Raw genomic sequence first — 23,135 nt, 5'->3', positions numbered from 1 at the left:
ACAAGTGAAACTCACAAGAACAGTGTAACTTTGGTAACCACTACCTGTTTTACCTCTCAGTATAAAATAAAGGCTCAGCTTGCCTTGGGATCCCTCTCTGAGGCCTCAGCCAGGCACAGGAAGATCCACGGAGACTAAGGAAAGCTAGAGAGTTCTGAACGCTGTCTCCGTGTAAAACATTCTTCGCCGACTCCATCCACACCTTTGGGAGCCCCTGGACCCCGGCACCGGTACCTCTTTCCACCCCTCTCTGCCCCACTCGCCTCACCCCTCCACCAGAGCACGGCTTGAGAGGGCCATGCCTGGCAGGTCGCCTCCTGGGCACCCAAGCCCTATCCATCCTGGGTCTTGGAAGCCCCTCCCTCTCTCGCTCACACACACTGCGCCTCTGTCCTGCAGCAGCCTGTTAGCAGCTGGTATGCTCTTTGATACAGCACGCTTTTGTTTCATTTGCACGAGGCGGCCCCAGGCGGCAGCACCTTTGCTAATCCTCCTGGGTGGCCCGCTGCCACTCCACCCCTTCCTGATGCCCAGGCCTGACTGGGAATGAGCATCCCAGGCCAGCTAGCCTCCCCCTGCCCGCCTCCACAGGAGGAGCTGCCTTGTTTTTCCTGTGGCCACCATGGCTGCCTCTGGTTTGGGCCCCTTCCCAAGCCTGCGTGCAGCCTGGGAGGGACAGCCCCTCACGTACCCAGGGAGCTTGTCTGCCTCTTTGATGCTCTGGCTTTCAGACCCCAGCCTCTGTCTCCCCTCCACCCCCAGCGGCTCCCTGTCCGCTGGCTAAGAGCTGCTCTAGAAAACACAGCTCCACCTCCCTACCTGGAGCTCCGCGGTTCCCACGTCGGGAATGCAGGCTCCTCCATCCGCCGCTTCTCAGAGAAAATGTTGCCCTGGCCCCGGTCCATCTGGTCAGCCCAGCCGGGCAGCGGCTCTGCCGGAAGCTGCAGATACAGAGGCAAATGCAAGGCTGCTCACTGTCCCCAAGGAGGGCACACCTGGGCCCGGCCAGGCTAAGCCTCCCCGGGGCTCCACTGCAGACTTGCCCTCACTCTTACGTCTGTCGGTTGTTGTTGTTTCTTGTCCCTAAAGGACACTGCAGTGGCTGCAGGCTGCCGGGGGGTGGGGGGGGGGCGCGGTGGCCAGGAAGATCTTGGGGCTCCCCCATGGTGCCTTCCCTCAGACCTGCGTCCTGCACCCCTCTGACTCTCAGGCCCAGCATTCACTTTAATTTATCGTCCAGAGGAGCTCATGGTGCCTTAGCCGTGGTGTCCTCTGGTGCAGGGCCCCTAGACCCGTCTCCCGGAGCCCAGGAATAGAAGGTGTGCTGCCCCTGGTCTCAGGCACCACTGTTTCCTGTCCCCCTGGTGCAGACCACACAGGGCACAGCATCTGCCGTGAGGCACGGGCTGCTGGCAGGTGCCCGGCGTTGTTGACATCCGTGGCAGGTCTGGAGTGGACCCCGGGCTCCCTTGGGGTTTCCTCAACAGGCTGGAGAGATGTGTCGGCAGTGGGAGCATCAGAGATCAGCCGTCATGTCTTCTCCCTCCCTGGAGTCCCCTCTCCCTTCCACTGACCCCTCGGTACTCCTTCCCCTGTGGACGTGGCCTTCTGGAATTTGGCTGCTAAAGGCCAGGGCTCAAGATGGGGCCAAATGAAATCTGGGCCTGGGTTGTGGCTCTTCTGGACGCTAAGGAGCCTGCCCTGCCTGCCCCACTCACAGTGCTGTGGGGGGTCCTCGTCGTCTGCCCAGGGCCTCCCGCACACTGAGGCCCCCCACACACACACCTGTGACTTCCAGAGCTCACACCACCCAGTTCATGTGTCTCTGCTCCACCGTGGGGTCAGAGTGCACAGAGGTGCCAAGGCCCCGTCTGTCCTGGTGACTTGGCTCCCCCTCACAACTATGTGTGGGCATGGAGTTACCACCACCCCATTTTAGAGATGGAGAAACCGAGGCACAGGACGGTCAGATGAGTTGCCGAAGGGGCCACGTGGGTGGCAGAGACAGAGCTGGGATCAGGTCTTGCAGATCCGTCCTAGAGGTGGTGCCTCCCAGCTTTCCTGGTGTTACGTGGTGCGGCGGTGGGTGTTGGATTAAGGGGCTGCTTTTCTGGGGCTGCTGTGTTCTCGGCCCACCCTCCCTCCCGTTCTCGGACACCTCTGCGGTTGGTTGACAGCAGTCATTACGGCTCAGGTGCACTCGCCGAGGCGGGCAGCTTCTGTTCAGCCCATTTCACAGATGGGGAAATCGCAGCGCATGGTGAAGCCGCTTGAGTGGCGGGACACAACGTGCGAGTCCCGTCTGTGGGACTCCAGAGCCTGGGCTCTTAGCCCTGCTGCCCTGGCCTGCCCTCTGTGGTCCCCTCCCCTCCCCTCCCTCTCCTGGGTGCTGTGGCACTGGTGTCCCTCGGGGCTTCTTTGACACCTTCTGGAGGGGCCTGCGATGGCTTCCTCTCAGTCACAGGCACCTTACTGCCTGCGGAGAACAGCACATACGCACATGTGCCCTCTGCTCTCCGAGACCTCGCGCAGCGCTTGCGAGGACTGTGCTCACCACGCACCAGACACGGTTTTAACCACGTGATGCATGTTAGTGTCCTTCAGACGGCAGAATAACCTTAAGGAGTGTGCGTGCGTGTTGTGCCCATTTAACAGATCAAAAGACTGAAGCCCAGAGCGCTTCTGTAAGTTGCCCGAGGTCATGTAGTTCTCAGTGGTGGCGCTCACAGGATGAGGGAAGGGTGGCTTCCTGCGCAGTCGGAGGGACACTCCTGACCCTGCCTGCACGGCCAGTGTCTCCCTGAAATTCTTCCCGTGACTGGCGCACAACGTGCGCACCACACCAGGCCTGCCCACCGCCCTCCCCACCCTGGGACTCTTCGTGCCCGGACTCCTCCCCAGTCCAGCAAGTGCCCAGAGCAGAGACACGCAGGACAGCCAGGTCCCGGACACATGCAGACACACTCCCAGAGCCCTGGACACCCACCCCCTGCCTGTCTTTCTGTGTGTGTCATCTCTACCTGCCTCTATCTGCCGGTCCTGCTGGCTCTGACAGCGCCCAGACTCCCCGTCTGGCTGCAGATTCCCACACGCTGTCATTCACTAGCATTTGCCTCGGAACAGCCTGTGTTGGTTTAAGCCATGATGACAGCATGCACTGGGTCCGTCTGCCGCGCCTCTCCCGCCCGGATGCGTCTCCCCGCCGCGTGTCTGCCCAGGGGGCCTCTGTGCTCAGGCCCAGGGGTGAGGGCGCTGCTTCCTCGCTCCCCGTCTTGTCCCTCTTAGTTGCAGGAGCGTGGCTGCACTGGCGTCTGTGTTGTGCACTGGCTGCCTGATGCACTCCCCCATCTGTCACAGCATCCTAAGCCCGACCACGCCACCCGCCTCCCTGCGTTTTCTCCCCTTTAAGGAAAATACTCCATTAGCGATAGGAAGATGAGGGCGGTCCTTGACCAAGCGGGAGGGTGGCCGGTGTCATTGGAGGAAAGCTCTGAACGCCTCCTGCACAGCTCCGGCTCGGTGGCCCCCAGGAGCGAGGGCTGTGGGGGGCGGGAGGGCAGGGCGGGCAGCGGGCGCACCATCTGTGCCGTCCTTTGTGCTGGCAGCCGAGCAGTCCCTGCATCGCTGTGATCCAGCACCTCGTGCTTGGCGTGCAAATGAGTTTCCAGATGCCCAGTGCCCCCCGCACAAAGAAGCAGTAACTAGGGGCCTGGGAGAAGAATGGTGCAATCTAGAAATTCATTTCTGTTTGTGAATAGCTGCTCCCCCCCACCCCCAGCGGCGGCAGCCGTGTGCTGGGCACCCACTCTAGAGGCGTTTTGCCTCGGTTTCTGAGCAGACACAGGCTAGGGAGGGGGCTTCTCTCCAGCGCTCTCCTCCCTGTGCAGTGGTGGCAAGGTGAGCCCCACAGGAAGGGGCAAGACACAGGTTTTAAGGCATAGCTGGCCCCTTGGCACCCCGGCGTGGAGCAAGACATTGGTACTCGACTGGGAGGGGGCACACGCTGGATTGTGGCCCCCACGGGCATCTTTGTGCCCCACACAGCTGAGAAGATATACCCAGCAGCCCTGGTGGGATACCTCACCTTTCTGCCCCATTCCCTGTATGAACCACTGCCCTTCCCTTGACCTTGGGCCCCAGCCTGCCCATGGGGACATGGCACCTCTCTCCCTGGCAGCTCACAGCAGGACTGGATGGGCGGAGTGCTTCTGCTGGTCCTAAAACCGCCTCCTGGACCCTGCCCACTGCTCCCCAAATGCTGGGCCCGTTTGCTCCCCACTCCTGATAGAGCTTGCTTGGGCCACAGGCAGGGCCAGAGCCTGGCAGGGTCTCAGATGGTTCCCAGCCCTGCTGATGGGGGACCCTATTCAGGTTCTGAGTGGTTTGAAGTGGCAGCTGCCCGGTCACTCTGGGCGTCTTTCCTCAGTGCCGGCTGAACATGGGAAAGGGTGGGCTCCGCCGAGGCCCGCGATGCCATCCGAGGGGCTGGAGGCCATGCTGCTTGGTGTTTGCCTTTTGAAGGGTTTCCTCTCCTCCCCACATTCTGGCCCCATGTTAGACACTGTCACTGGGGCAGCGGCACCAACTGTGTGTCTGGCCCTCGCTGGTTGCTGGAGCGAGTGACTTCGCCTGCCTGAGCCTCAGACGTCTCGTCTGTAGAATGGGGATAGTAGCTGGCATCCTGCATCATGCGGGGCATTCGAGGGAAGGCCACAGAAGCATGTTGCACAGCGTCCAGATGGGAGACCCTGGAAATGAGGGAGTGGAGTCTGTCCAGCCAAGTGGCTGAAGCAGTCCTAGTTCAAAAGGTCCCTGGCCACCTGGCCTGGTTGACTCTTTCCAGAGCTATCAGACCAGTCTGAGTGAAGTGCTCGTGGCAAGAGTGGGGCATGGCCAGGGTGCGGTCCCCACACCCTCCCGGTGGCTTCTGCACAGTCTCAGCAGTTCCCCCATCTGCTCCTCACCACAGCCCTGGGAGGAAATCAGGGCAAGAGTCATCACTCCTCTCCCCGGCAAGCAAACTGAGGCCCAGAGAGGGTCTGCCAGCTCCTTCAGGTCACACAGCAAACTGATGACCGCCAAGCCCTCCTGACTCCTCACTCCCTCCCCAAACCTCAGCTCGCTCTTGCACTTCGGAAAGACTGACCAGACATGCTGACCTTGAGGGTGCTTTTGGCCCGTGGTGGCCACATGGGACAGTGGCGGATGAAAGAAAATGGGCACTTTCCTACCCTGTTAATTAGAGCTGCTTTGCTCTTGGTTTTCAAGGCGTCTCTAAGGCTGGATGTGGAGGGTTCCCAGGCGTTCCTGCCTCTGGCGCCCTTGGGAGACTCTGGCTTAGCTCCCACCCCACCCCACCCCACCCCTGGGCAGCCCTCTGGCCTGGGAGTCCTCTCTCTTCTCCAGCCTTGTGCCAGCAGCGCAGGGCGTCTCAGCTGTGACCGAAGCTGTGCGCACGCCTGCTCAGGGGAGCCCCTGGTCGGAGGGGTTCCATGGAGAATGGTGCAGGCACTCCTGGGCTTGTCCGCAGGCTCCGGGAAGGCTCTCGGCTTTGTTTCAGCCTGTGGTTTGGGCTCCCCCCATGGGGAGAAGCCACATCGAGCTGCTTGTCCAAAGTCTGGGGGTGGACTTCACTGAGATGCCTGGGGGCGGCTGGCCGTGCTGTTTGGCTCCCCCTGGTCTCCCCTTGGCATCGTCTCTGCCGTCCCCTCCACCATCTTGCCTCTCTTCTTTGCCATTGAAATTGGCCCCCCTCTGAGCTGCTCCTACAGCCACAGAAGCTTTTCAGGGGGGTGTTAGTCCCACTTTACAGGTGAGAACACTGAGGCCTCCTATGCAGTCTTAGTGACCCTCCTGGTGTCACACAAAAGTGGGGAGCGCTGCTAACACTGGGAGAGTGAGGTGGGCCGGGCACGTCACAGTGGTGGCCGAGGTGACACTAATCGTCCTCTCTGTCCTTGCAGCCCTGCTGTCCTCCTGGTGCGAGGAGCTCGGCCGCCTGCTGCTGCTGCGACATCAGAAGAGCCGCCAGAGCGACCCCCCCGGGAAACTCCCCATGCAGCCCCCCCTCAACTCCATGAGCTCCATGAAACCCACTCTGTCGCACAGGTGAGCGGGCTGTGTCCCCAGGGCTGGGCCGGGGGCTGCTTGGGTGGTAGGCAGGCTTGGCCTCGAGGTTCAGGAGGAGGAAGGTGGCCAGGCTGACAGTTGGGAGGCTGCTCGGGGGCAGCCTGCATAACACGGGCTTGGACTGCGCAGGTCGGTTGAAAAATCCCTGTCCGTGGACCCGCGCAGTCCAAGCCCACGCTGTTCAGGGTGAACTGCGCTTTCACAGGGAAGATCAGCGCCGGTCTGACCATCCTCCTCCACGCTGTACCGCGTGGCGTGGAAGAAGCAAGCTCCTTTTGCCTTTTCATAAGGAGACGGTGGGCCGGGTGAGCGTGGGGACCTGGGATGTTCAGGATTTGGTGCTAGGAGGTCCTGGCTGTGTGAAGATTCAGGTCCCGCTTGAGGGCTCTCAGGACAAGCGGACAGGAGAGGGTGAGGAATGCCCGGAAGCTTGGATGCCCCGGCTGTTTTGGGGACTCTGTGTCTTGGGTTTCTGTAGCTCAGGTCATGCAGTCACACCCGTTACAGGCCACAGAGGGCAGAGGTGGGCACCACAGCACCAGGCTGTGGTTGGGGCCAGTGCCTCCAGGCGAGGCCCACCCTGAGGAGGTGTCAGAAAAGGTCAGGTCACTGCGGCCCTGAGGCGGTTCCAAGGCAGCCCCGAGGGTGCCGGTGGCCAGGAAGAAGCTTGAGAACCCACAGGCTTGGGTAGGGCCTTAGGGTTTGGGAAGCAGCGTTTGGACTCGCTCCCTGTTTGGTCCGGACCACGGAGCTGTCGGAGGTGCAGAGCCCTGCCCAGGGGAAGGGCAGCCTGGAGAGGCCAGCCCAGGGCAGGAGGGGCTCCAGCCTGCGACCAGGCAGCAGGACCCCTCCCAGGCCCTGCTCTGTGGCCCGGACTTGACGCCAGCAAGCATTTCTGCCTTTTGCTCCCGGGTTTTTAATGAGTGGTTAAAAACGCCGTTTGTGATTGGCACATTGTTCGTATGCAAATCAGTGCTGCAAAGGTAATTAAAAGCCTAATAAATCTTGTTTCACTCTTAATTTGATTACAATCAAAGCCCGAAAGTGCTGGGGAAGACTCTGAGGCTGAAGGGTGCCACCTCTTCCAGGTGAGGGGTATGTGACCCCCAGAGGAGAGGCTCCTGGGCAGGACCCTGGTGCTCCCCTTGTAGCTGGGCAGGACACTGGTGCTCCCCTGTATCTGAGCAGGATGCTGGTGCTCCCCTTGAACCTGGGCAGGGCACTGGTGCTCCACTTGAACCTGGGCAAGATACTGGTACTCCCCTTGTACCTGGACAGAGTGCTGGTGCTCCCCTTGAACCTGGGCAGGACACTGGTGCTCCCCTTGAACCTGGGTAGGACACTGGTGCTCCTCTGGACCTGAGCAGGATCCTGCAGCAGGTTGGGGCATAGGCCCAGGAGCCAAGCTGCCGGGCGTCGACTTTCAGCTCTGCCATCTTCTAGCTGGGTGACTTTGGAGCAGTTCCATAACCTCTCTGTGCCTGTTTCCTCATCTGTAGAAGTGAAAAAGCAGCAAGACCTAGATGCTCGTCACCAGGCCTGCACACAGGGAGCCCACTGGACTAGTTGTTATTCTCCCAACCCCAGCCTGGTGACATCCGACTCTAATGTGGTCATTCATGGTCAGCTAACAAGGGGTCTGATTCCCTCGGTCATATCACACCACCTTCACCACTTTCGTTTTTAGCTGTTTGCACACCTACCTAAAAGCTCAGTTTGTAATTAACCCTTCTTCTTGCCCCCAGAAAATGAAAAAAAAAGAAACAGTAGGTGAAAGGGGGATTGAAGGACTCATAAATCCTGCTCCATCAGTTCCAGGTTGCCAAAATGCATGGATCTTTTCCTTTCCTCCTTCCTATTCAAAAAAATTTAGGGCCCTCCAATATGCAGTTAGCTGCACAAGTTCCTCTCAGCTTCACCGCAGGGAGGAAAGAAGCCCCAGTAATTGTGATGATGGAGAGCGCTGTTAATGGTTCCCCTAAATTAAAGCGGGCGGGGGCTTTGGCTCCTCACTGCCTTGTGTTTCATTAGTGATAACACTACCGCCTCGCACAGAGACGGGGCCAGTAGAGCTGGATCGGGGAAATTCATTAGGGTCTGACAATGCCCTTAATCGGAATTCGTTATTTCTCCCAAATAAAGTGGCTGTTAGAAGTGCAGGGGAAGAAATAAGTCAGCCCTCCTCCTCTTCCCTCCTGCAGACACTGCCACAGGAGGTACCCATCCCTCCCTCTTCCTGGGCTTGACTCATTTCCCACATTTAGCAAACACCAGTCACTGCCCATGGAGCTGGCAAACACACCTATGAGCCATCTACTCTCACTGCAGTGTGAAGAGCTCTTTATAATATATATGAAAAAGGTGCTGAGGGAACCAGGAAAATTCCCTTGGTCCTGTTTAGGAGAGTCACAAAAGGGAGTATCCAGGCTGGGCTTTGAAGTAGAGGTAGGAGTTCACTAGATAGAAAAAGGAAGATGGAGGAACACAAAGGAAAGCCTCAGAGGCATGGAAGATATGTCCAACAGTCAGGAATGATAATAACGCCTCCTCCCATGGGTAGCATATTTGCAAAACTTGGAAGCACCTTCAGTGTATCATCAAGTGAATATGGGTACTTACAGGGCAGTCAGGCTGGAGAAAGGGAGAGAAAAATGTTAGTACAGTTGAACAGGGGCTGTCCACCAGGCACTGTGCTAAACTTTACCTATATTTGTATGATTCATCCTAGGAGAGTGTTAGTCCCATTTTACAGATGAGAAAGTTGAAACTGACTTAAGTAACATGTCCCAGATCATAGAAATCACCAGTACCAAAGCCAAAACTCCCCAAAAGGTTAAGTTCAGAGCCCAGATGGGTAAGCACTGTCCTGCAAGGCCTCCCTGTGCCATTTGAATGTTAACCTCAAAAATGTTAAGTCAGAGCCCTGGAACATTTGCCCGTAAACTGAGTTCAGGCCAAAGCTAGTGATGTGATGTAGAAAGTGTTGTTTTCCTGGGACACGGTCTGGGTTTTCTCTGCAGCCTGTCTTTGAGGCCAAACGTTACATATCCTCTGTCCCTTCTCCGGGGGGCTTCTCAAAGATGACGCCCCGGGAAGCCCCCCGAAGCTGTCCCGCTCTCGGTTCTCCACGCTGCGCGTGCCTCCTTGCATTGTAGCCATCTTTGTAGGGGCAGCTCTGCCTCCTGGATCCTAAGCCCCCTCAGATGGAGGGATGGGCGGGCCCGCTGCGCCCGGGCCCTTGAGCTCTGGGACCCAGTGACCCTCTGCTCCTAAAAGATGCTTCCGTTGAGCTCACTTAAAGGAATTAAACAAGTTCTAAGTGAAAGTCAGTTCACATTGTCTCTGCGTGTAGAAGCCACTACATACATCATAACAAGAGCAACAATAACCGCAGTCAACGGTTTTGGGGTGCCGAGATGTGCTGGAGTCAGTCATTTTGCCTTATACGTGTGGGCTCGCTTAATCCCCATGACAACCTCTGGAGGGAGGGGCAGTTACCCTCCCCATTTTACAGGTGACACTGAGGCACAGAGAGAGTAGTGGCTTCGTTCACCTCCCTCTGTCCCTCTTTCTGGAGGGCAGGACCGCCCACTTCCTGGGTGCAGGTGCCTCTGGCCACAAGCACATGTAGGTGGTCGGCAGTCAGACTTAATGCACGGACGCTTTCGTTCATTCCCGGCTGCCCTCGGAGGATGAACTCGGTCGGTGCTGTTTCTCCCTGGCACTTTGATTAGCAAGGGCTCCTCAGTCCTGTGCGGGTGGGAAGGCATCTTGCCAGGAACAGGGAGCTCAAGAACTCGGGCTCCTGGACAGGGGGGCTCGTGCAGACCTCAAAAGCAGGAGGAGTGAGTGGACATGGCCAGGGAAAGTGGCCTTGGAGGAGGAGCCTGGAGAGGATGAGTGGCATTTCTCAGGGTGGGGACGAAGCATCCAGCTGGGAAGAGGTACAGAGGTGGGAGAGCAGCTGGCTGCCCCCTGTGTTAGAAGGCGCTTGGCAGGGGAACACCGCTGAGGTTGCACGCGGCTCCTGGCACAGGTGCCTCTGCAGGAGGAACGGGATTTGAGGCAGTTCTGGCTGCAGGGCTGTGGCTGGGGCAGCTCAGACATGAGGCCGGGTCTGGCTGGATCAAGCATGTGCAGAGCTGGGCAGGATTACTAGGTGTGGGGTTCTCGGATCCTGGGGGCTCAGGCCTCCCTCTGCCCAGTGGGCAGCGGGGAAAGGCCAAGGACCTCTGGCCTGGGCTGGGCATATCTGCTGGTGAAATAGGACTTGCCAGAGGGAGGAAAGGAGCCTCGGGACACCCCTCTACACACACACACACACACACACACACACACACACGCACACACACACCTTATCTTTGTCACCCTGGGCCCCCTCTCATCTTATAGGGCCCAGGAGCCTGGCTTGTCCCTGATCCTTGGGCACAGGAACTGGGCAAGTCCCAGTGGTGATGTCTGGGCCTGGGCAATGGCATCGGCAGGACTGAGTGCCGCGCCTGTGGGGGCGAGAGTCTTCGCTGTGACAGTAGGAGCTGTCTGCCCAGGAGATGAGTCACAGCCGTGTTGGTGCGGCTGCCACTTCTGCTTCTGCAGCAGGTGCAAGTGGAGGCGAGCGAGTCCCCGAGACCACCCCTGTGTGTGTGCCCGTCTCCTTCTCCGGTGTGCACAGCAGCCCGCCAGCGGGGCTCATGCGTATGCACACATACGTGTCCCTCATACACACGCTTGCCCACTGGTGTGCGCCTGGGCTCTGGGGGAGCCTACCAGCCAGACGGCGGAATGCCCAGTTTGGGAACATGGGCTAAGTTTGCTTCTCACCAAGTTGGGGTAGAGGGGGCGAAACAGGAAGGAGCCGGTTTCCGCCCACAAGGCCCACCCACGGAGCGGCAGGCAGGCAGTCGGAGCTGTTTGTGGGCCTGTGAAGGATCCTGTTGAGCGGGGGGCCTCCCCGCTGAGGTGGTGAGGCAGCAGCTGCTGGCCTCTGGGGCTCGCCCGGCTTCACTTCCTCAACCTGCAGGTGCCATGGCGGACGTCAGCCTGCCTGCGGTTGGAGCCTGTGGGGCAGGAGACCTGGAGGGAGAGAGGACAGACCCAGCTTGTGCTCTGGGCAGTGGCTGGGGGTCCTGAGTTCCATCCAACCACACCAAGGACGGAGGCCCCGCATGAGAGGGGGTCCAGCGGCTTCCTCGTTGTCATGGGCAGGATTACCAAGAGTGGGGCTCTTGGATCCCAGGCACTCTAGCCGCCCTCTGATGGCAGCCAGATATGGACAGAGGAGGGAGGTACTTCCCAGCAGGCAGCCGCAAATGCCGGGACCTCGGCCTGGCGAGCAGAGGTTCTTCGGCCCGGCCGCACTGCAGAGCGGCGCCTTGCTCACTTTCCTGTCTTCTCCTCCCGCCCGGGTTCTCTGGGTCCCCCGTCAGCACCCCCAGGTGTGTGTACTGTGAGTTGTCTGCTCCCTTTGGCCCGTGCCTCTGGGCCTCGGCCCCCCTCCGAGGACCCTTTCGGTGGGTATCTGGCCAGCAGGGAGCAGGCAGGAGGGCCAGTCCCTGAGAGCAGCTCCTCTCCCCGTTCTCGACCTACTGTTTTCCCCGGGAGTCCTGAGTACGCCTGAGTCTGGGTCACTTTCCAGCTCAGAAAGCTCCGTCTGCATTCTCCTCTGACTCACCTCGGGCGCACGGCCAAGGCCTGTGCTGTTCGAGCCTACCTGACCCACAGTGAACGTGCACATTACACCCTGACCTGCCCTGGGAGGGCGCATCTAGACTGAAACCAAGACATAAGGTCAAGGACAGCATTCAGGCTTACCAGGTGATATCGCTCGATGGCTTTGTGTTGGTCCCACTTTCCCCCCGGCCCCTTTTGATGTCATGACCCGCTCATGTTTCATGACCAGCATCTGGAAAACACTGAGTAGGTGGGGGTGGGGGTGGGGGAGGGCGCCATTCTCGGGCCCACTTTTACAGACGAGGATGCATCGGGCTCGGAAACGTGCACCAGGTCCCTGAGCCAGGAAGGGTCAAGACCAGCACTTGGACCCAGGCTACCGAAAGAGGCAGGGCAAGAGGAGAGGGGACGGAGTGGGGTTGCTCTCACACCAGGAGGCCGGGACAGGCCCGCCAGGGAATGACTGGTGAGCAGAGACAAGAAGGAAGCCCGGGCCAGGCAAGGGAAGAGCAAGCATGGACACATAGTGACACGGTCCTGCCCTTCAGCCCGAGCACCTCTGCAGGGTGCCCACCCGACTCCACCCACACTGCCAAGGGCTCCACCTGGCAAGGAGCAGGTACAAGACCCCCAGCAGCCCTCCGGGCCTGTGGCACTGGACAGCAGCCCTCCTGGAAGTCCTGACCTCCGGGTGTGAGTGAAGGTCTTTGTCTTCTGCTGACTTTCTGAAGACACAAGCCAGACAGAGGCATGAGATGCCCTCTGCCATGCCACCCTCCTCCAGAGCTGCTCCCCCCACGTACCCAGTAGTGCCACTTTGCAGGCCTCATTCCCGCCGGAATGCCGTGGGCCGAGGGGGACCCCAATGGAATGCTCTGCCTTTTTGTCCTTCCCGGGGCCATGCATCTTGTGTGCAAGGTGCCAGAGAGTCGGTGCAGGAGTCGCTGAGGGACGAGGCAGCCCAGCCTGGCACCCCCGGGGCTGGGACCCTGCCAGCCCTCTTCTCTGGGTCTGCTGGGCCTCACTCTCCGCCTGCACCACGGCTGCTAATAAAAGGAAGCCACTATTGAGCACTTACTGTGTGTAGGGCAGGGCCTGAGGTTAGGTCCTGGCTTCTGGTGTTTGGGGGTTCCTCGAGAGATGTCACCAAACAAGGTGGGTCCTGCTGGCCCTAGCAAGGTGACTGGGAAGACGTGGGAACAGCGGGGGGAAAAGGGGTGTTCCGGGATGGAGGGAGCCAAGGCGGGAAGCCAGGTGGGACGTGGTCAGGGTAGGTCATTTCGCAGTGTCTGTTTGGACTTTGGCTGGTACCATGAGGGCAATTGTAAACCTGTGATTGTGCCCAGGTCTCAGGTGCTGGACCGCTTAGCGTGGCGGGTGTGCACAGAGGCGGTGGGAGAGGTGGCTGACACCTGTGGTCTGGAGTGGGAAGAAAGTGACAGAGGAAGCGCTTCCAACGGCCACGTGGGCTGCCTGGGCAGGCAGCCCCCCACGAGGGCTCAGGAGGAAGGGGAAGAGCCAGCACTCAGGCTGAGGCCTTCTGGCCTTTTCTGAGAAACTCTCGGGAAGTTCCCAGGGGAAGCTGGTGCGGGGGAGCAAGAGATGGTTCTAGACCGCCCCTGAGAGCCGAGCGTGGCTGCAGGAGGCGCTGAGAGTCAGCCTGCAGGTCTCTGTCCTCCTCCTCCTCCGTGGTGCGGCCTGTGGACTTCAGGCTCGGGTGAGACAGACAGCCTGGGGGTGGCACCTCTTCGGTGCTGGGGTGGTAGGAGAGGTGGCCACCCTGGCGGTCTGTCACCATTTGAGATACATCTGTCCTGCACTGGCCTCCATGCCAGGCCTTGGGGATGCAGAGCTGCCAGGCTTGACTGGGAGCCGCAGAGCACGGCGGGTGGTGGGCACGCCCTGGCCTGCTCAGTGTCTGCAGCCCCTGAGACTCCCTCTGTCTCTTTGCAGTGATGGGTCATTCCCCTACGACCCTGTCCCCTGGCAGCAGAACACCAACCAGCCTCCCGGCTCCCTCTCCGTGGTCACCACGGTGTGGGGAGTGACCAACACATCCCAGAGCCAGGTAGGAGCCTGTCCTGCCCCCATCGTAGCCCCTCCAGGTGGGATCATCCCTCGAGCCCTGGGGCCCTTGGGTCACAGGCCAGCCCTCCTTGCTATCCCAGGCTCTGCCCAGCTGGAGGACCAGCGTACAGGGCACACCCAGCCGTGGGCATGCCTCCACCCAGGGTGGGCTCACACCTGCCTCCGGAGGGCAGCATCTGGCCCTGGGCACTGCCCCCTCCTGGGGCCTTCCTGGGGGAGTAGCTTTCATCTCACGGACGGACCGCAGGGCTTCTTCCCCGGCCCGCGGTTCCTTGGTTGGGTAAACAGAAGGACTTCCTGAGTGTTAATGGCATCAGGGCTCCAACATCCGGGGTCTTTGACCCTGGAGGACCTGCTTAGATTTCAGCAAAACGTGAAGCCTAAACTTGTGACAAATCCCTAGTCAACCCTGCCTCCCACTCTCATGCCTTCCTCTCTTTTCTCCACTCCTTCCTCTCTGCCCGCCCAGCCCCGGTCCCTACCATGGCCATGAGGCCGGCTCAGGGCTAGTGCTGCCCTGGAGGGACTCACCTATGGTCTCAGGGCACAGGGCTCCTGAGCGAGGATCCTGCCGCCCTCCATCGCTGGCAAGTTGGGCTTCTCTTTGCCATCACATGGCAGCCACCAGGGCCTCTGCGTGGCCACCCTCTGGGCGTCCAGGGCCCTTTGCTTCCCCACCTGCCCGGTGCAGGCCCAGTTCCTCGCTTCCTCACTGGCTGAGGTCCTCTCTGCTGCCTGCTTCTGGCCGGGTTACTCCTCTGATCATCGCGCGCTCTGGCACAATAAACGCCCCCCCCCCCCTGCCCTTTATTCTCCTTTTCCTCTCTTGCCCTCCCTCTGCTTCATTTTCTCCACCGCCCTTTCCCCGTTTCTCCTTTTTTCTCTCCATGTCACCTGGGGCTACTCCCTCGGGTGACAGCCACCCTTTCTGCCCACAGGTCCTCGGGAACCCGATGGCCAATGCCAACAACCCCATGAACCCAGGCGGCAACCCCATGGCGTCGGGCATGACCACCAGCAACCCCGGCCTCAACTCCCCCCAGTTCGCTGGGCAGCAGCAGCAGTTCTCGGCCAAGGCGGGTCCCGCACAGCCCTACATCCAGCAGGGCATGTACGGCCGGCCCAACTACCCCGGCAGCGGCGGCTTCGGGGCCAGGTGAGCCTCAGAGCGCTGGGCACCTGCTCTTCCCCTCATCTAGGCAGAGTCCGACCTAAGTCCCAGTGCCATGCTTCTGGCCTGCAGGGCGGGTGAGCCCAGGCACCTCTGCCCCCAGCCGTCCCATCAGATGAAGGGACATCATTGTCCCTCGTTCTCGGGCCGCTGATCCCTGGCCCACAGCAGCTGGGTGGCATTGTGACAGCCACCCGGCCCATGGGGATAGGACCCCATTCCCCAGAATGTGCCGCCTCCTCACGCCTGTGTAAATTGGAAGACACTGAAAGCTGGCTCAGGGGAGTTCAAGGGCAGCTACAGACAGGGCGTGGGAGCTCAGCCCTGCCTGCTGCTTACAGAGGCCGAGCTGTGCAGAGGCTGAGAGTCCCCGGTTCATGGGAAGCAGGGGAGGCCAAGGAACCCCCCCGGAAGGTGCTCCGGGACATGGGTGGGGTGGTGCCCCATTTCTCCTCTTGCTGCCCTGCTCTGTCCAAGACCACCTCCCTGACCTCACCCCTCCCCAGCTCCCAGGGCTGACCGCAGCCCTGCCGAGTACCAGCGCAGCAGGTGGTTAAACGCAGGTGCCGTACACACCTGAAGCTGCATCGCCAGCCCATCCACCTCTCAGGGCTCTGGGCGTGTTGCTCGGATTCTCTGAGATTCCACATCCTCCTCCAGGGCTGGGCAGCAGGGCGGGCAAGGTGCAGTGATTTAATGCACATAGCAGTGAGCATCAGCCACGTCGAGCCAGGGCTCCAGGAACACAGCTCGGTGGTCGCCAAGTGGCATGAATGGCTGCCGACCTACAAGAGGCCCCTGTCCCCTCTGGGCTCTGAGTCTAGACACCTCCCCCTCCGTGAGCAGAGGGCAGGAGGGCCTGGAACGGCCCCATCCTCTCCCTCCCAGCCCAGGCCTGTCTAACTCTGCCCTTCTCTCCCTCGCAGTTACCCGGGGGGTCCTAACGCCCCCGCAAGCATGGGCATCCCTCCGCACACCAGGCCGCCTGCTGACTTCAGTCAGCCGGCCGCCGCTGCCGCCGCAGCTGCCGTGGCAGCAGCTGCAGCCACGGCCACAGCCACAGCCACTGCCACTGTGGCAGCCTTGCAGGAGACGCAGAATAAGGATATAAACCAATATGGACCGGTAAGGGCCCCTCTAGTCCTGGTCCAGTCTTGCCCAGCCGGCCCGGCGGAGAGCCCCCGGGTGTCAGAATTGGGGTGTTGGTGCCAGTGGGGCTGTGTATGCTGAGGGGGCTGATGGTGTCGGGGTACACTGGGTTTTCGTGGGAGCACATGGAGATTGTGTTAGGGTGTGGGTGTGTCTGGTTGGGTGTAGTGTGTGTCTGCATGTGGGCAGAGGTTCCATATCGCTCTCTGGGCCCCTCCTCACCAAAGAGGGCTCGGTGTCTGGCACAGCCTTGTCACCAGCTTGTCCCTGGGTACCTCTGAGGGCCATTGCTCTCCTAGTCAGCATCTCTGAGTCCCGCCCAGGTCCTAGCTCTGCCCTCCCGACCTTCAGAAGGACCAGGTGGGGGTTGAGGAGAGGGCAGCCCCCACAGGAATGCAGGACAGGTGCAGGGGTGAGGACAGCAGGGCTGGTGGGCTGAGGTAGGAACTGGGCCACATCTGGATGGAGGGTGTATCTCTGTTGGCCAAGGACCAAGGGTGGGGCCAGGGCTTCCAGGAAAGGGGCTCCTGCCTCCATCCTCATCCGCCTCCATCCTCCCACGTCCTCCCGCCCCTGCACCCTCTTACCCATTTCCTGCCTGCCTCCCTGGAAATGCTGCCTGTGCATTGGAGTGACCATGCCCCACCCCTAACCCCTCGGGCTGCATCTTTCCTGTGCGGTCTGCAGAGGGCAGCAGTGAGCCCAGGAGGCTGGCTTCTCCTAGGGGCCTGGTCCCCAGTGGCAACCACACAGGAAAGTGCCCCCCATCCCAAGCCCCCCACTTCCCTCCCCTTCCCTCCCTGCACTTTCAATGCATGTGGCATTTTATTCTTTTTTTTTCTTCTTCTCCCGTTGAAGGTCTGTTCCTCTTTCCAGATGGGTCCCACCCAGGCGTATAACAGCCAATTCATGAACCAGCCCGGGCCACGGGGGCCTGCCTCCATGGGGGGCAGCATGAACCCTGCAAGCATGGCCGCTGGCATGACACCCTCCGGGATGAGCGGCCCTCCCATGGGCATGAACCAGCCCCGGCCGCCCGGCATCAGCCCATTTGGCACACATGGGCAGCGGATGCCCCAGCAGACCTACCCGGGCCCCCGGCCCCAGTCCCTTCCCATTCAGAGCATAAAGAGGCCATACCCAGGAGAGGTGAGTGTGACCACAGGCAGGTGGTGGGCAGGGCTGGAGGAGGGAGGGTCCTGGGCTTGAAGTTGTGGGAAGTACCTTGGGAAGGGATTGACCCCCTTGGAAAACCTGGGCCAAAAGCTAGCGCCCCCCGCCCCAGGGAGACCTTGAGCAAGTCCTCCCTGAGGCTCAGCCTCGTCACCTGGAAAAGGCGGTGGCGCTCAGCCTCCCTCCGAGGGCTGCTTGTGGGACTTGAGTGAGGAGACGAGGAGCTTCGCCCTGGGCTGGCGTGGGAGGGCCCGGCGAGCCGTGGCCTCTGTCAGCGTTCGCGTTTGTCTAGTGTGGACAGTAGCGGGGACACTTTGGAAGGAATTACACTTCCATAGGCCCACAGCCGCCCGCCCGCACCAGGGCTCCCCCACTTCCCTCCAAGCATTAGAGGGGAGACAAAAGCCTCTAAGTGTTAAAGACTGGCCACGTCGGAGAGGAGGCTGCAAGGCAGACAGCGTGTTTCCGTCCGTAGTCAGCTGCTCTATGGGTCGGACCCACACCTCCTGCCTCTGGGATCCGAGGCTGCAGCAGGAAAGATGGGACTGAGCAGGGACCCACATGGGGCTCCAAGTGAGGTCAGGGAAGGAAGGCCTTCTGGGGGTGTCCCCAGGCCTGCAGGGAGCACTCAAGACCACGGGCTGGTAGCAAGTGGCCTGTCTGGTCAGCTGCAGAAGACACGGGGCCCCCAGAACCCTGGGCTGGCACACAGCCCTCAGGAAGCCTGCCTTGACTCCTCCCCTGGACAGAGCCCTTCTGAGCGCCTCCCCAGCACTCGGCTGTGTGCCCATTCCCAGGTCAGCTTCCCCCCTTCGTCTCGGAACTCTGGCCTCCAGCCGGGGCTCACAGTGAGTTTAAAGCCCTAAGGCCCTAAGTCACTTCAAGGTCCGTGGGGTTCCTCGGCGTCCACCTTAGCTTGGCCTAGCAGGTGGCTGGACCGCTGGTGAGCTGTCCTTGGGGAGAGGTCAGGGATCTCCAAAAACACCCAGGAGCCTGGGCCAGGCCCTGACATGCCTTCAGGTTGGCGCCAGTTCAGGAAGGGGCCAGAGGAGGCATTTGGCCCCCAAGATCCTGGCTGTTCTCAGGGGACCTCGCACTGTTGGCCTCACTCCCGTGCTCAGCCCTCTCTGTGCTCAAACTCCTGTCGTCCCCGCTGCCTGGGCCACAGGGGCCTCCGTAGCCCGGCCAGCAGGGCTGCTAGCACCCAAGGAGCTGTCCCTGGAAAAGGCTGGGGCTTCCTGGTCATCAGCCTGACATCAGCCCAGCGCCTGCCCCAGTGCCCCGTTCCCTGCTGTCCTGCCGCAGCAGGGCCCACCAGAGGCTCTTGATTCGTTTTACTAGATCATCTTCTCCCTAGAACGTTGGGGCGACCTGGTGCAAAGTATCTGACCCTGGGCTATGGCACAACCGGTACAGGCTGGCCCTGTCCAGAAAGCTGGCATCAGCTTGACTGGCACCCCCCGGAGGCTGTGAACTGCTGGGCTCCTGGGGTGGGGCTGAGTCAGGGCCCCTGTCCCGTACGGGATCCCTTCTCCAGCCTGAGGGGCAGGCCGCAGCCTCCAGGGATGTGGAGGGGACCTCGCCGTCTCAGAGCCACGTTCGCCGCACGGAGTTAGAGTTCCTCAGCACGACAGACACTTCCCACCTCTGCTTTATCCGGTCCTTCCTTCAGTCCTTGAGCGAGTGTTTATTGAGGGCCTGTTTTGTGCCAGGCCCTGGGACAGAGCATCTCCGAGACCTCTGAGGCCAGAGGCAAGAGAGACAATGAATGGACAAGGGGTTTCAACACACAGGGGAGGAGAAAGCAATGGCTATGCTGGACATAATGGCTGGGCCACTTGATCTTACTGATGGGGAAGGTGACTGGGGGGTGGAGGCCAGAGTGAGCAGAAGTGGCATGTGCACCTCATAGCTCTCCGAGGACAGTGCCCTGCCTGTCCCTCCCCCTCTCTGGAGCCCCCTCTTCTCTCCTCCCCTCCCCGTGCCTCTCCTGAGAGGGTTTTCTTAGCCCTTCGCCACCCTGGTCTCCTGACTTCTGCACGGATGGCCCAGAACTGAACAGTGTGTTCCACACGGTGTGGGGTGTGGGGACATTGCCCTCCAGACAGCCTCAGATGCAGGGTGGGTCACCTCCCGGAGGCGCAGCCTGTGGTCTGTGTGCCCGTCACATACCAAGCACCAGGAGAGAGACACGCCCAGGGGGCTGTAGAATCACACCCCCACACAGTGGTGTTAACGAGAGGCTTTAGCGGTACCCCCAGAGTTCAGAGGGCACGGTGCTTCGAAAAAGACGGCTCAGGGCCAGATGGACAGAATGTAATGTCCCCGCGTGTCCGGGCAAGAAGCGCCCGAAGCTCATCGGCTCCACCTCCCTTTCCAGGTGGGGAGGGATTCTGTGGGTGGGAAACGGCAGGGACAGCAGAGGAGAGAGGTGGGCGGTCCTGGCAGCCCAGCCAGCGGCTCAGCTCCCAGACACTGACGGGTTCCCGCTTTCTCTGCTGCCACAGCCCAACTATGGAAACCAGCAATACGGACCAAACAGCCAGTTCCCCGCACAGCCAGGCCAGTACCCCACCCCCAACCCCCCGCGGCCGCTCACCTCGCCCAACTACCCCGGGCAGAGGATGCCCAGCCAGCCGAGCACCGGGCAGTACCCGCCCCCCACGGTCAACATGGGGCAGTATTACAAGGTGAGTCCCCCCTCACCCCCACCCCACCGTGTCTTCGAGGCGTGGGTGTCCCCTGCAGTCGCCAGGACGTGTCCTTGCCCAGAGCTCTGCTGTAGTGACCAGAGGCCAGGCTGGCTTCTCTTGGTTCCTCTCCTCATGGGCTCAGAGGATGGTTTTCCTTCTCCTTTGACTACTTGCAGCACACCCCAGATAATAACAATACAGGAAATACGTCTTTTAAAGGGAAAGCACCCTGAATTCATTAACATTTCATCAAAACCTTGTTTCTCCACGTGCATGTCCAACATGGTGTAGAGTGGTTGTGGCTGTGATCTTTTTTAATCCTCACCTGAGGATATTTTTCCATTGATTTTTGAGAGAGAGGAAGAGACAGAAACACTGATGAGAGAGACACACCAATTGGTTGCCTCCCGTATGCCCCCAACCAGGGCCAAGAGACTGCAAGCAAAGTGTGTGCCCCTGACCGGAATGGAACCCAGGACCCTTCTGTCCTCGGGCCAACGCTCTATCCACTGAGCCACACCGGCCAGGGCGTGGTGCAATGTTTTAATCTCTGACATGAGGTCATGAGCCTGCCACTTGTTGCCTCGGTGTCTCGTGGTTCCACTTGCGCTGGCCGCCTTGTACTCCCCGGAGGTGGCTGCCGTATTTATCCTTCCTTTCGGGTGGACATTGGGTTTTTCTGACTTTTCGCTTTTGAAATGATACTACGATGGATGTCTTCAGGCACACAGTGTGTTCCTTCTTTGGGATTAGAAGGCTCTGGAAATAGCGTACATGTGTTCGCCAAGGAATTATGTCAACGGACAAGGCCACCTGCCGTATGGCATCACTATTTTTGCTCCAACTTCGGCACAATCGTGTTTTGTGTTTTTGTAAGCTCTTTTGATGTTAGTAACTGGACAGAGAGAAGGGGAACGCTGCCCCCAGGGGGTGAGCTGCTCTACCCCCTCTGCTCCCCACCCAGCACGGGGGGACCTCTTCAGCACCCCCATACTCCCGGCAGATTTCATTGCAGGAGGGAGAGCAGCTTTCTCTCCACTCACGTGCTCTTGATCTTGCTTTCGCAGCCGGAGCAGTTTAATGGACAGAATAACACCTTCTCGGGAAGCAGCTACAGTAACTACAGCCAAGGGAACGTCAATAGGGTGCGTAGTTTTTGTCTTAGGAACTATGCCCCGAGTGCCTCTGAATGTGAGGGGGGCCTGGCGATGGGGTGCGCTCTCGGGTCATTTGCTCTGGGGCACACTTACCTGGCCAGAGAATCCGCAGCTTCGGCGGGGGGTGGGAGGGTGAGGGCGTATGTTTGGCCCTGGCCGGTTCTGGAAGAAAGCAAGGTGGGGACTAAGAGAGAAATGAGAGAGGGGCTCTTGGGGAGCCACTGCCCTCTGATGCTGCAGACCCCAGTGGGCTGGCCAAGCGTCATGATGTGGGAGCAGGAACCCTGGGCTTGACCCAGGTCTTTCCTCCCGGGGTTACATCAGACAAGTCCCCATCACTCAGGGCCTGGGTCCCCATTGGTCAAATGGGCTGGGGGGCCCTGCAACTCCTACCTGTTTTCTGATGGGGTCAGAAGCCTGGGTGCAGCCAGGAAGGAGGGAGTGGTTTTTCCAGGGGCTCTCCTTCCTCGGGGGAGCAGGGCCCATAGCCTAGGACCTGGGTTCGGTGGGGTGTATGTCCACAGCCATGGACCCTTTTTTCTCTGTGACCCCTAACCTATGTGTGGCTTCTCTTTCCTTCCAGCCTCCCAGGCCAGTTCCTGTGGCAAATTACCCCCACTCGCCTGTTCCAGGGAATCCCACACCCCCCATGACCCCTGGGAGCAGCATCCCCCCGTACCTGTCCCCCAGCCAAGATGTTAAGCCACCCTTCCCGCCTGACATCAAGCCAAATATGAGTGCTCTGCCACCACCCCCAGGTGAGTGCCCCACTCTCCCTGCCTGTGTCCGGGCAGGAGCCAGGGTTTGGAGGTTGCCCTGCTTTTGGGGACTGGGCATGTAGAAAGGGCAGGAGGGCTTGAAAGCCACACCCAGAAGGGAAATCTGAGGTGGGGTTCACCTGCCAGCACCCTTCACCTGCCTACCACCTGAGGCTGGGGGAGAAGCAGCTGGGAAAGGTCTGGGAGAGGAAGCTGGGGCTCCCAGAGCAGGGAGCCTGTGGGGAGAGGAGGAGACAGGGATGGTCGGAATGGGGCCTGGTAGACGGGGAGAAGTGATGGGCTCGCTGGTATATACTAGAGCACACAGCCCAGCTTCTGTGGCCCTGTTTGCACCCACACCTGTGTGTTCCTCTGAGCATGCAGCCAAGGGTGCGTGTGATGGGGGTGAATGAGCCCCCCCACGCCCCGGAGCCCACACTTCTGTGCGCCGTGGCGGCCAGAGGCCTGTGGCTCACCGACTCCTCCCCCACCCAGCCACCCACAATGACGAGCTGCGGCTCACGTTCCCCGTGCGGGATGGCGTGGTGCTGGAGCCCTTCCGCCTTGAGCACAACCTGGCCGTCAGCAACCATGTCTTTCACCTGCGGCCCACAGTCCACCAGACGCTGATGTGGAGGTGAGTTCGGGGCAGGGGCACGGGCCCAGGCTGGGTGGGGAAGGCCCTGGGGGTGGCATCAGCCTGCCACCTTCACCTGTTCAGCAACATTGACTGGGCCCTCCGTGCACAAGGCCCTGGGGATGTTGTGGGGAACCTGCAGGTACAGGAGAGACAGACAAGCAACCTTCCCATGTGGCCTGAGGGAAGAGAGCTGTCACTCACCCCAGTCTCAAGAGAGTGGTTAGGGACGGCTTCCCAGACCTACAGGCTGAGCGCAGGGTGTTAAGGGCAGAGGCCGTGAGCTGGCAAGAGGAACTTGAGAGCGGCTCCTTGTGGCCAGAGCAGGCATGTGGAGAGAGAAGCTGGAGTGAGAACAGGGCTGGGTGGGGCAGAACGGACAAGCCTTGCAGACGGCGGGGGCTGCCACCTGGCAGGGCTGCTGCTCAGACACCAGGGCAGGCGTCTGAGCGGCTGGAGGTTCCTGCTGGGCCAGGCCCTGTGATCCCTGCCTTCCAGGCCTGATGTTTG

General features: G+C 60.4%; 1 protein-coding gene across 5 annotated transcripts in view; it reads left to right on the top strand.

The window, feature by feature from the left end:
- The window catches only part of ZMIZ1 (zinc finger, MIZ-type containing 1), a 182,973-nt gene that overhangs the window by 144,702 nt on the left and 15,136 nt on the right, over window positions 1-23,135 (top strand). For 4 of the 5 annotated variants that reach the window (XM_006754809.2, XM_015571944.1, XM_006754811.2 and 1 more), the window contains 9 exons: window positions 5,964-6,108; window positions 13,753-13,867; window positions 14,826-15,043; window positions 15,985-16,183; window positions 17,066-17,356; window positions 19,888-20,070; window positions 21,141-21,218; window positions 21,814-21,988; window positions 22,484-22,625. In XM_006754809.2, the coding sequence (XP_006754872.1) occupies window positions 5,964-6,108; window positions 13,753-13,867; window positions 14,826-15,043; window positions 15,985-16,183; window positions 17,066-17,356; window positions 19,888-20,070; window positions 21,141-21,218; window positions 21,814-21,988; window positions 22,484-22,625 (1,546 nt within the window). The remainder of the gene's footprint in view (window positions 1-5,963; window positions 6,109-13,752; window positions 13,868-14,825; window positions 15,044-15,984; window positions 16,184-17,065; window positions 17,357-19,887; window positions 20,071-21,140; window positions 21,219-21,813; window positions 21,989-22,483; window positions 22,626-23,135) is intronic. The other variant, XM_006754810.2, reaches the window with a different exon arrangement.

The sequence above is a fragment of the Myotis davidii genome, unplaced genomic scaffold (assembly GCF_000327345.1).
Source record: "Myotis davidii unplaced genomic scaffold, ASM32734v1 scaffold513, whole genome shotgun sequence".
Classification (NCBI taxonomy): Eukaryota; Metazoa; Chordata; class Mammalia; order Chiroptera; family Vespertilionidae; genus Myotis; species Myotis davidii.
The sequence above is the reverse complement of the archived record's forward strand: the minus strand, read 5'-3'. Positions and strand labels throughout refer to the sequence as shown.